At 41.9% G+C, this 13575-nt stretch overlaps 1 protein-coding gene across 4 annotated transcripts in view; it reads right to left on the reverse strand.

Moving 5' to 3' along the window:
* The window catches only part of Prune2 (prune homolog 2 with BCH domain), a 262900-nt gene that overhangs the window by 214459 nt on the left and 34866 nt on the right, over window positions 1-13575 (reverse strand). For all 4 annotated transcript variants that reach the window (XM_059259935.1, XM_059259952.1, XM_059259943.1 and 1 more), the window contains exon 2: window positions 257-361. In XM_059259935.1, coding sequence (XP_059115918.1) covers window positions 257-361 — 105 coding nt within the window. The remainder of the gene's footprint in view (window positions 1-256; window positions 362-13575) is intronic.

The following is a 13575-nucleotide window of genomic DNA, read 5'->3' on the forward strand; positions in this document are numbered from 1 at the left end:
ACAACCAACTACCACAAACGTGTTTTAATATGTTGTTTGAAATGGTTTTGAGAAGAAACCAATAAGACATAAGCAGAGCAAGGTTTAACGCCCAGGAGGTACTCAATAAAGGCCTGTTGCTTACTGGATTTTAATATTTACTCTCTGCAACAATGTACCTGAACATGAAAAACTAAGTTAGCAGCTTCATTTCCCTACATTTATTCTTAAAAGATACACAGTTCAGGCACAAAGGATATAATCCCTTTCCCCTCACCTTGTCCAGAAAGTATGCATATGTGAAGGCAGAAATGAGAGAATCCAGGTCACATGACTTAGGTCCAATAACTGCATGGACCTTCTCCAATCGTTTACTTCGATCCTGAAACCAATAAAAAGAAAAATTACACTTTTACATTCTTCCAACCAATATAAAGTGGAAAATTTTCAATTTCTTAAAGTGTGGTTGTCTATACTCATATACAATGGCAGAAAATAATAAATTTACCACAAAATTATATGAAAACTATGTATTATGTTTAACATGGCCAAGAAAATAATCTACCTTTCTTAAGGCTACCTAGGGGGCTTCCACCCACTCAGGGAGGTGCATCTGCACATATAGACACATATAAACACACCTCTCTCTCTCCTTTCTCTCTCTCTCTCTCTCTCTCTCTCTCTCTCTCTCTCTCTCTCTCTCTCACACACACACACACACACACACACACACACACACACACACACCAAAAATATAAGACTATCTACGAATTAACTTCCTTTGAACTGTATTTCTGAGGCACCCTTCTCTTAGTAGAAGGCCATTTTGCTGTGAAGATCGGTTCCACAGAGTGCTATGATTGTCTCCTGATACAAGACGTGTTTCTCAGTTCAGGAAACAATGTAACTTTTTCTCTCATCCCTCCCACACCAGGTAGTCAAACAGTCTGTCTGAAAAAGCTTCATTTTTTCACATTCTCTTGGATGTCGAAGATATTCTCCCTATATTGTTCTATTTTTTAGCAAATAAAATATTTTTTTTCTCGTTCAGAAAGGGAGGTGTGATTTACATCATTGGTCTAAAACTTAAATTTGTATCCACTGCTTCTTTAAAAGTGTGCATATTCACCTCTCTAGAAAAGAACACGTACTTTTTGTTTGTTTGCATGAGGTTTATTCAATAGCTTTTTAAATTCTTTTAAAGAAGCCTGACATTTCTTTGAAACATTCAAAAACTAAGTGCTTCTAGAAAACACCATAGCAAATTGCCTGACACACACACACACAAAAAAAAATTATAAAATAAATTTATATCTTTCCCTTTCTTTCTTTCTTTTTTTGTTTGTTTTTTATTTATTTATTTTTTTAATTTTTATTTTGCAATACAATTCAGTTCTACATATCAGCCACGGATTCCCTTGTTCTCCCCCCTCCCGCCCCCCTCACCTTCCCCCCAGCCCGCCCCCCATTCCCATCTTCTCCAGGGCAAAGCCTTCCCCTCAGACTGAGATCAATCTGGTAGACTCAGTCCAGGTAGGTCCAGTCCCCTCCTCCCAGGCTGAGCCAAGCGATCCTGCATAGGCCCCAGGTTTCAAACAGCCGACTCATACAATGAGCACAGGACCCGGTCCCACTGCTTGGATGCCTCCCAAACAGATCAGGCCAATCAACTGTTTCCCCCACTCAGAGGGCCTGATCCAGTTGGGGACCCCTCAGCCATTGGTTCATAGTTCATGTGTTTCCGTTCGTTTGGCTATTTGTCTCTGTGCTTTATCCAACCTTGGTCTCAACAATTCTTGCTCATATAAACCCTCCTCATTCTCGCTAATTGGACTCCCAGAGATCCACCCGGGGCCTAGTCATGGATCTCTGCATCCTTTCTTTCTTTTGAGAAAGGGACTCATGCAACCCGGGCTGGCCTCAGCCTCACTCTGTTGCTGATGGAGCAGCACCTCCGATCTCCCTGCATCCCAATGCTGGGATCACAGCATGCTCAGGATCACAGCATGCTCAGGATCACAGCATGCCCCACCATGCTGGCTGTCAACAGCATCTTTCCAGGAAGGGAGCAGCCGTAGCTGTGTTTCCTTCTCTCGACTTTCATCACTTATTTTCATCTCCCTGTTTAAGACTGACTAGACACCCACATATTGTGAAATTGCTCCAAACGGCAGGACTAGTCATGACTGTTCAACAGCAAACACTTAAGATTCCTTCATGAACAGGAAAAAAAAAAACCAAAAACTAAAACACACCTACTAACCTAGCAGGTATCTTGCGAATGAACTTGACAATTTGTTATTATTTGTAGCACAAATCTTAAATGGTCTTATTGTGGTTGATATATTGTGCACCCCAATAAACTTATCTGGGGTCAGAGAACAGAACAGCCACTAGATAGACATAGAAGCCAGGCATGGTGACACACACCTTTAATCCCAGGACTTGCGATCTCATGTCTTGCTTAGGAAAGACACACACACACCTTTAATCCAAGGAAGTTATGGCAGAAAGCAGAAAGGTATATTAAGTCGTGAGGACCAGGAACTAGAAGCTTTTAAACTTTTAGGCTTTTTTAGCAGCAGTACCTCTGAGATCCATTCAGATGAGGACTCAGAGGCTTTAAATCTGAGGAAATAAGATCAGCTGAGAAGCTGGCAAGATGAAGTTGGATGTGGCTTGTTCTGTTTCTCTGATCTTTCAGCATTCACCTCAATACCTGGCTCCGGGTTTGTTTTTATTAATAAGACCTTTTAAGATTTGTGTAACATCTTAATAAAAGAAACTCAGTGCCAGCTATTGGGGTGAATTCTGGAAAGTCAGAGAAGCAGAACAAGCCACAGCTAACCTCACCTTGCCAACTTCTCAACCAATCCTGTTTCCTCAAACTGGAAGCCTCTGGGTCCTCATTCGAATGAATCTCAGCTGAATTGCTGCTAAAAGCTTAAAAGCCTCTAGTTCATGGTCTTCAGGCCTTATATACCTTTCTGCTTCCTGCCATCACTTCCTGGGATTAAAGGTGTGTGTCTTTCCCAAGCAAGATATGAAATTTCAAGTCCTGGGATTAAAGGAGTGTGCCATCATGCCTGGCTCTGTTTCCAGTGCGGCCTTGAACTCACCAAGATCCAGATGGATCTCTGCCTCCCAAATGCTAGGATTAAAGGCGTGTGCGACCACTGCCTAACCTCTATGTTTAATATAATTATTTGTGTAGAACTGGTGGCATCAGAGTCAGAAACAAATTATTAAACAATGAGGATTTGGCCCAAGCACCAAGATGAAGTAAAAAAAAAAAAATTGCATTGTTTTACTAAATTACATAAGACCATGTTCATGAAAGTGCGAATGCGCTTTGAGTATATTTATCCCCACAACCACTCTCCCACTTTCCACGTCCCATCCCTTCCCATTAGTCTCCTTTGTTTCCCCAGACACTTTCTCTTCTACTTTCGTGCTATCTGTACAATTTTATGAATCAATAAAAGATGAAGAAAATCTCAAAGGAGGTTGGGTAGAGTCCATCACAGGGAAAAGCAGCAGAGAGATTTTTTACATAAGCTATTCCCGGTACGTGGGTATGTGATACTGCTAAATTAAAACAGACTCATAGTTCCAATTTCTTTGATATTTATTAAAGAAAACAGCACACTTAAAGTGTGATACAGACGGTGAAGGTGATTATAAGCTCCCTCTGCATGACCACCCAGTCTAGCTCTCACGCCCCTCCCCCTTTCCAGCTTCTAGCCTTGTAAACGTACAGCTGGCTCACTGAACTGAACATCCTCTCAGGGGTTTAGCTCAGGTCTAGAGCTCAAAGTCAAGACAACAAATATTCTAGAAGCACCTAAGTAAATTTAGGGAAATAGAATTCCAGCCCATTACAACATGAGCAGATGTATTAAGATATCACATTCCTGTAAATGCTGCTCTTCCGAGAAACTCAAAGGTCTGAGGAGACATTACCTCACTTCTCCCATATCTTCTGAGACAGGCAGTAGAAAGATCAACAGTGTTTTTTACAGGTCAGAGGAGTCTGCGATGGGGCCAAGTTCGTTTCCAGAATCTTCAGCCTGGCACCGTGAGAGCTGACTCCCTGCTCCATCTAACCACTTCATAATGCCTTAATGACTCTGTGCCCACTCGAGTGTACATGGCACCGAGGGAGGAGAGAAGAGGCTAAAAATGCACACTAAATACAGTGACGCTGCAGACATTGGTAACATCGACAGAACTGACTTACCTTCCCAACACAGCTCTGTGTTCAATCTTCAACTTACACAAAAGAAGATGTGCAGGGCATAGCAATGTCTCTGTGTTGATGCATTTGTAGATACAACCCCAATTATTATGTTAGGAAAGAAAGGAGCTAAATAAATGAGGATTGTGACTCCAACGATACTAAACCAGTGCTCACAAGACAGGAACCTTCTACGTTAACCACTGTCTATTTCTTCTTCGTTTAAAGAGACAAATGACATATTCTCTTGGAGACCAGATCCATGGCAGACCCTGGTGTGAAACTCTGAGGGCTCCCCATGGTGTCGCATGCCTTTCTTTCATGCTCTCTCATCTCTCTCCTGACCACTCTTTTTGCCACGTGTCACAGTATATCATTGTCGTGGTCTCTTCCGATGCCATTCATCTATAAGATGACTAATATGGCAGTCAGCTTGACAGAACCTAGAATCACCTGGGAGACAAGCCCCTGGACAGGTCTGATTGGGAGTTGCTGTTATTAATAGATTGGTTTGACTGAGGGCTTCACCGTTTCATGGTCTGGAGGTCCTGGACTGAATAAAGACTGAATGACCTGAGCTCCAGCATCCATCTCTCTCTGCTGTATGACTTGGGATGGCCAGCTAGGCCTCAAACTCTTGCCCCTGGGATCCCTCCACTAAGAAGGACTTTATCTTAAACTGAATAAAATAGACCCTTCCTTGGCTTGCTATTGTCCGGTATTCTGTCATAGCAACAACAAGAGTAACTAACACATCACACATCTGCCAGCCCACATCACACATCTGCCAGCCCAGCTAATGGCGTAGTGCCTAAGGTCCAACACTTTCTCCCTCCGCCACCCTCCAGTCAAATGGAGAGGAGCTGCAGAAACAACAGTGTTGTAGAATATTCTTTTACGGTGTGTTGCTTTTGTTCATGTTGCATTTGTTTAACTCTGTGAAGCTGTCTAAAACACCTGATGGTCTAATAAAGAGCTGAATGGGCCAATAGTGAGGCAGGAGAGAGACATAGGCAGGGCTGGCAGGCAGAGAGGATAAATAGGAGAAATCTCGGAGAAGAAGAAGGAGCAAGAGAACAAGGAGAGGATGACATCAGAGACCAGCTACACAGCTACACAGCCATCCACATAGTAAGAGTGAAAGTAAGATATACAGAAGTAGAGAAAGATAAAAGCCCCAAGGCAAAGGAGTTAATCTAGGTTAAGAAAAGCTGGCAAGAAACAAGCCAAGCTAAGGCTGGGCATTCATAAGTGATAATAAGCCTCCTTGTGTGATTTATTTGGGAGCTGGGTGGCAGCCCCCCCCCCAAAAGAGTAAGAGAAAATCCAACAACACGATGGTACATTGAACAGAGTGTGTTTGAGCTGATGAACCAATAATGAGATAATGAGAAATGAGAACACCACGGAAAGATTAAGAGGATGCTATGGCGAGTTTCTTTGAAAAATCTGATGTTTCAGTAAAGATGTGAACCCGGGCAGTGGAGCCTAAAGTTATCACAGGCCATGGGAAGAACATACGCAAAGGTCCTGAGGTTAGGAAGGGTCCAACATATTCAGCAACTGACAAGTACACGCCTTTCCTAAACATGATCTTGTAAAGTCAGCAATGAACAGCTCTGGCAAGTAAATGTTCCCTCCTTAATGGCACACAAGTACAGCAAGCATTAAGGAATCCTAGAGACAAAGACTTACTGTTAATGCCCAAGCCTCACACAGACAGAACAGTGATAATCTGACGAAACAGATACTGCCAGCTTTGTCATCTAAATGTACTTCCAAATGCACTGTCAGCACTTTCCCATAATTACTTCATAAAAACATTGAACTCACCAATATTTAAGATCATGATTCGAATATGCTTTCAATTTCAAACTACAATTTTATATATCAATAAAATGAGACTTCTTATCGAAGTTAACTTCCCAGCTCTTCTTAAAAGCTGACAAAATACTTGCATATTCAGACCGCACTGCATGTTAGAGGAAGTATTAAGACAAAGCACTTTTAAACCCACCCATGGAAAGCAGAGGTCCTGACCAGAAAAGGGCTTCCAGAACCTTCCAATAAGCATAAGTTGGCTTGTTCTAAATTTCCCCCTCTCAGAAATAAAGTTGCTCTTACCTCTAAGTTTTCCAGTACAAAGTCTTATACAAAATATTTTTCATCAAAAAGCCCTTTCACAAAAGTGTGTGTGTGTGTGTGTGTGTGTGTGTGTGTGTGTGTGTGTGTGTCTGTAAGTAACAGACTCCTGGAAGCAGCATAGGTGGCTTTACAAATCTCTATGGGGGCTGGAGAGATAGCTCAGCCATTAAGAGCACTTGTTGCTCTTGCAGAGGACCCAGGTTCAGTTCCCAGCACCCACATGGTGGCTCATGACCATTGGTAATTCCAGGGGATATACCACCTTCTTCAGACCTCCAAGGGTACCAGACACGCACATGGTACATCAGGCAAAACACTCATACACAGAAAATAAAATAAATCTAAAAATCATTTTGAAAATATTATATTGCTAAATAGGATCTCTGGCTCACTGGCTGCCTGATCTGGGTTCAAATAATAAAAACCTACTAATTCCTGGCATAGTGGCACACACTTGTAATGCTAGGAACTTGGGAGACTGAGGCAGGAGAATCACAACTTTGAAGCTATGCTAAGTTTTATAGTGAGAATCGGTCTACAATGGTTAGTCATTGTCAAACTAAACTAGATTTAGAATTGCCATGGAAACACTTCTGGGTGTGTCTATGGGGGTATTCTGAGAAAAGTGCAACTAAAGAGTAAAGAGTCATTGAGAATGAGACCAGCACCACTCCATGGGCCTGGGTCCTGCACTGAATAAGAAAAGGAGACCTGAGCACCAGCGTCCATCCTGACTGTGAACACCACGAGAGCAGCTCCCTCCTGCTCTGCGATCACACCGTCTCTATCATGATGGACGGTACCTTCAAGCTGTCAGTCAGAGAAACCTCCGAGTACCCTCCAGCTGTCAGTCAGAGAAACTGCCCTTTCTTCTAGTTATTCTTGCCAGGTACTTTGTCATGGGCAATGAAAAAAAGTAACTGATTGTCTCAAAAAAAAAATCAATTTCAGAATAAATTCCAAAAAAATAAAAATAAAAAGTAATGAGAGACTAATAGATCATAATTGGTTTCTTCTTGGAAGTACACCTCAGGTTGTGGGTGTACAAAAGCATTCGCCAGAACCTGCAAGTACAGGACACAAGCATATTATATTCAGTTTTCTCATAAATGTCGTAATTTAATTGGTGACCTAATTAGGAAAGGACAAAGGGCTTTCAGTGGTTGAGACGGAAAAGGATCATGAGGTAATATAATTGCCTGATAAAACCAAAGTAGTCAATTCAGATCAATTTACGTTGCCAGTAGCCTCTGCTCTTGTCACTACTAATCCCAAACTCTCAAGACTGGGGGAACTGAGCTAAACCGATGTGCTGAGTCCTTACAGGCGCTAACTAGGGAAGGACCAGGCTGAGAACACATTTTCACAAATTCTAGCAGCAGGGCTAGATAGCTGGACGTGTCCAAAGGACTGCGAAGGTGTTGTTACAATGAAAATAATGGAGGGGAGACGTGAGTTGTTGACACTGATTGGCTACAGACGCGAGGGGCAGGGCAATGTAAAGCACCAAGCATTTAGGAATAGATAGTTTATAAGGAAGGGTTGCGATTACAGTCCAGAAAAATAAGGCTAACAACAGGGTGGGATAGCCTTGCTGGTCAGCCATGCTGGGATTTAAGTCAGGGTCTGATTAAAAACATTCAGGAGTGTGAAATTGTGTTTTTGTTAGTTTGGTCTGAAGTTGTTAATTTATTAACTTTCCTGGTTCTCTCCCTCTCTCTCCTTGGTATCCCCACCCCCAAGTCCTTCAGCAACTGAAGTGAATTTGGGGCATGTTAGATTCTTTCTTTTATTATCACCACTCTCCTCCCCAACCAAGCTCAGTGTTTTCTCTCTGGCTTCCTCTTGCCATGCCGGAGGATGCCTTTCTTCAACATCTTCTATTTGAGAAAACTGGGGAATGGAGACCAGTTTAAACACATTCAACTGTGAATAGCTGTGGTCAGGTAGACCTGAACCTCTTTTTTGTTTTGATACACAAGAGGCTGTTGGTTGTAAGTAGGTGGTGGGGAGTCAATCCCCAATACTGCCTGAGGACCTTAGATGAGCTGGGGGTCACCGGCTCACTTGAGGGAGCCTCGAGTCTAACCAGGTATTTTATACTCAACCACCCTTCCCTTCTCAGGTGAATCTACCCTTTTTCAACCTGTTTACTGCCAATCTTGCAAACAGAATATCCTCAGATGGAGTGACCTCAAATATCATTATGTACACTTTTCTGCATAGTTCATTTTACTGATGATGATGATGTGTGTGTACATATATTGTTCAGGGGTGTTTTGAAAGCAGTACTATTATTCTTCCTCTATAACTTGAACTTTGAAACTTTAGACCTGTACCCCTAAATCCTTACCTTCACTAAAGAGTCCACAGGGAATCATCCGACAGTTTTCTGAGGGGTTTTAAATTTTTAGCTGTCTGTCTTAGAAGTGCTTCTGTCTATGACCAACTGGTCCCTTCTCATGTAAATAGACAGCGCATCCTGGAGTTTGCCCTCTGTGATTTTACAAGTCTTGAAAATCCCCTCAACTTTCCCTTTCAAGATTAGGGGGCTGTCATCTTTTTCATGGTGATGGAAGTGAACCTGGGTCCTTAATCTTACTCCTCAGCTCTGACCTGTCTTGTGTCTCCTTTCTGTGCTCAGTCCTCCCCAGGAAAGGCATTCATACTCTCCGGGAGACAGCATTTGGTACAGATTCTGTTGCCAACCCATCCACATTAAAGGCAATCTGAGGGTTTCAAGGATAAGTGCAATAGAATGGCCCCTGTATCTGGCATGCACCCATGCCTCCTGAGGTTTACACAGCAATTACTTATTTTAAAATTTGCAAAATAGACAGTCACAAAGGGGAAAAACACTCAGTTCCCCAAATTAAATCCATTGCTATGAACATTTAGTGTACTCTTTGTAATATTCTTTTCCCATGCTTCTATGAGCACTCTCTCCTGCTATATATGATTCATTCTCTCTTTTGAAATTCAACAAGGCTCTCTGTTCTCTGAAAATTCTAGGATATAGATGTTGCGATGGCCAGAAGTAGTTTGTATTTGCTTGCTTGTACAGTCTCCAGCTGCTACTTGGTACATTTAATGGCTTTCTTTAATATGGCTCCTTATAATGTATATACTCAGTCTTCTGTTAGAGACTTATTTGAATTTTTGGAGACAATTAAACCTTATGTAGTGAATATTTGGGAGAGAATGTTTTTGCATCAATTCCTAATTATTTTTTTAGAATAAATTCCCAGGCTTTAAATTTCTAGGTCAAAGAAAGTAGTATTTTAATACTCGCCAGAAAAGTTGAACAGATTTTCATTTCCACTGACAGAAATACTGAATTGTTAAATCTTCAAACACACGTTCAAGTAATTACGTTAGCAGGTAAAATAACACGGCAGTGTTGTTTGACTGCTTTTTTATGACTGCAAGACAAGTGCTTGATCCTTTTTTTTAAATGGGCCCCACAACATTGCCTGCATACTTTTATGCTATTTACCCCACTTTCATTGATGAAGAAACTACTAAAACATTCACATCCTGCACTTTGGTAATGTCTGGAAGACTCTCCTTTGTTCTCGGGCCTTGTGCATCTATGAGAGAATCTGTTCGGTGAGTTGCATTAGGTACGCAGTACACATGCATTATTTAAGAGAGCATTATCGTTTTTAGCTCTAAATCGCAGCCATTCTCTGTGCCCTCTTTTCCCCAGTCAACCCACTCCACTCCTAGACAAGGTTGCAACTACGTGCTCCAAACTTGGCTGGAGAGCAGCAGAGATCTGCAAGCTCTTGAACGGAATGCCTCAACTCTTCTGATATGCTTGAGATCTCAATGGTAAAGCAACTTACTGTGCAGTCTAAGATGGTGGCTATATGACTATGAAGTGTTTTTAGACACAGATAAATTTTGATAGACAGCAGTACCAAAAGAGGAATGATAAACAATAAACAGTGGAAGAGACTGCACAGAGTCCTCACAGTCTTCCCACTGGTGGGACAAGATTTGAACCCTCCAAAGAGCTTCTACGTGCTGAGGCTTTAAGAGGTCAAGCAACGCAAGGGAATACTAGGTAACAGAGGTGGCTAGGTAACTAATAGAAAAAAATGCACGTGAGTAGGTGGTCAACCTCATTAGCGGTCACGGAGGTCAAAGAAGACCAAGGTGAGTGGTAGAATGGCTTCCCATCATGTCTGCAAGAAATCAAAACTACTTCTCACGAGAAGCAGGCCTGGGAGCCATGGCCTCAAAGAGAAGCTATAATAAGCTCCTTAAGACCACGTGACTCCTGTCAGCTGCAGAATGTATCTGAAGTCAGTTTAGTAAAGGAACTGCTGAATTGCTTCAAACCAAGTACAACTTGAGAAAGAGTTGCTAGTCATAACACTGCAATCTGCTAAAGTTTAGAGTTAGAAGAGGCCTTAGGATTCACCAAGTTGGAACCCTTCAGTGTTTTCCCATGTGAGGTTGTCTGTGTACCACAGTGTAATGGAAGAGATAACACAAACTTAGGGTTATTACAGCCTGTTAAATAGTCTTACTTTAGAAGAGTCTTAAATGTGCCTTATGATGCTATTTAGTACTACCTGAATAAGACTGAAATAACATGTATGGAAGGAATGACTCGTGGATGTCCAGTTGCTTCTATTTGCCCAGCTTTGATTTGACATGACTGAGACAAAGAGGGAATGAAGAAAGAATAGACCCACAGACACACACACAGAAAAGTAGGGGTGGGGTGGACCATGTGCTCTAATGGAGATGCACCAATGGGCTGGAAATGCAGTGAATTTATTATATACCACTGAGCAAGGAGGTAGGTTTATGTACACAGCTGAACAAGGAGGTGGGGTAACTACTCTCTGTAGGAGGTCTCTGTGGGAGAGCAGTTATTGGTTATAGTCATCCAGGAGGAGGAAGGTGCATTGATAGTTTCCGCATATGCTAGTTTTAGCTGCTTAGACTAGGCTGTACCATTTTCACAGGTCTGAGGCACTGGGGTCCTTGATGTGTTTGTGCTCATGTCAATAATCCACATGTGCTTAGGACTTCGTCTGCTCCTCACATCCAGTGTCAACGACTTCTACAGTTCTAGTTTGAATGATTCAAGACCCAAAGAGACTCTATTGTCATCACTGTGAGAGATTCTGGGATTTCTACCCCCAGGCCAGGATTTTACACGGGCTGGGGACATCTAAGGAATTATAGTGCTTCATATGGTGCTTTTGATGAGATTTTACAGTTAGTTAAACAACGTAGTTAGCAAAATGTAGGAAATGTGTTGTAAAACTCAAATAACTTCTTTTGGGCAATAATAAGACATACAAACACTTTTTAAAAAGTGAATTCTTCAAATTGAGACATTCCCATAAGATTATTGGTAATTTTTGAAGGTAGAAGACGGACGTACAGCATTCTCCTACTCCTCTCTGCTAGTATATGTCTAAGAACTTAAGAAAAAAAATCCTATGACATTATGACCAAAAGGTAAAGAGGCTGAAAAGAAAGGAAAGTCTGGCTGTAGCTGGTACCAGAGGCCCCATGTAACATGTTCAAGGCTCTGGATTCCAGTCCCAGCAATGCCAAAGGAAAAGGAGAGAGAATACATTATTTATAAATATTTTCATTTTCCTGCAATGGATTCTCTTGCAAAATGTCTTCTGCCATTTTACATCATGTTTCCAGAAGTATCTTCCGTAAGCTGGGGTCCAGATCAAGATCTGCAGACGTGTCACCCCTCCTGTGACACGCACTACATGGCACAGGTTGCTGCGGTTCCTTTAATTATTTCTGTTCTTTGGCTTGGAAAGGCTGGAGCTAATTAGTCAGGTCTTGTCCCCCCCATGAACAAGTGGAGACATGCTCAGAAGGCTTCTCCCAGAAGCTTTGCCTTCTGCACTCAGCTCATTGTCACAGGAAGATCTATTGCTTTAATACTCGAGAGTGTTTGTCTGTATTCAGAACAGACATCAGGCCTGTGACACCACACACCTGGTGCATCAAAAATCCACTCAGACATGACAGTAATGAACAGACACGGGGCTAGAAGCAGACAGGAGGAGAAGAATTTTCGAGTGTGGCGCACTCCAGCAGGTTCACAGGGACATGTGCAAGGGATATGCAGAGCAATTACTGTACTTTGCAAAGATGACAGTTTTTAATGATGCCATTATTTATTACATTGTGTGTTTTTCAATGACAGAAGGACTCTCACCTTCCAGGTGACCCCAGTGTTCATTCTCTCTCTGTATATATGTGTATACACACACACACACACACACACACACACACACACACTCACACACACACACACACAACACATATAATATCAAGTATATGATTCTTGCAAGCCAAAAAAAAATTAAAACTAAATAGTACCTAACACACAGTAGGTAGATATGCAGTAAAGGTTTATTGCAATTCATGTTTTATAACATTGAACACTGTAGGGGGGATATGGATATAAAAGGAAAACATTAATAGAAATAAGTGTATGTAAATTCTGTATTATCCCACTGATAATTTATTTACTCATTTGTTTTGATGATGAGGGGTTGGTTAGTTGGTTTTTTTTTTTTTTTTTTTTTTTTTTTTTAGAGTCAAAACACTTTATTCAGAGGCTTGGGGAAAGGGTGGAGAGGTCCACGCTGTCCGCTGTCTTCCGCTGGGCAGATCTTCGAGCTCTGCCGGTCGCTAAGAGCTGGTTAGTTGGTTTTTAAGGTAGGATCTTATGTATCCCAGCCAGGCACCAACTCATTATGTACCTGAGGATGACCTTGAACTTCTCAACTTCCTGCCTCCACCTCCTCAGTGCTGGGATTACAGGCATGCACCACCACACCCAGTTTTTGTTATGCTGGCTATCAGACATAGGGATTCACTCATACTAGGCAAGCACTCTACATCTAAGTTTCATCCCCAGGGCCCCTGTTGATATTTGAAAAGTGTAAGTACGTTATCATTAACTGGGTCCATATTCTAGTAGGGATAACTATTTACCACAGTGCTCTGAAATAATCCTTTTGTACACTGTGAAGATTTGCCACTCAGATTGATTTAATAAAAAAAAATTGATTGGCTGGTAGCCAGGCAGAATTATAGGTGGGACAACCAAACTAGGAGAATGATGGGAAGAAGGGCAGAGTCAGAGAGATGCCAGTCAGCCACCAAGGCAAAGCATAGATAAGAAATATGGGTCAATTTAAATGTAGGCATTG

The sequence above is a fragment of the Peromyscus eremicus genome, chromosome 1 (assembly GCF_949786415.1).
Source record: "Peromyscus eremicus chromosome 1, PerEre_H2_v1, whole genome shotgun sequence".
In the NCBI taxonomy this organism is placed as follows: domain Eukaryota; kingdom Metazoa; phylum Chordata; class Mammalia; order Rodentia; family Cricetidae; genus Peromyscus; species Peromyscus eremicus.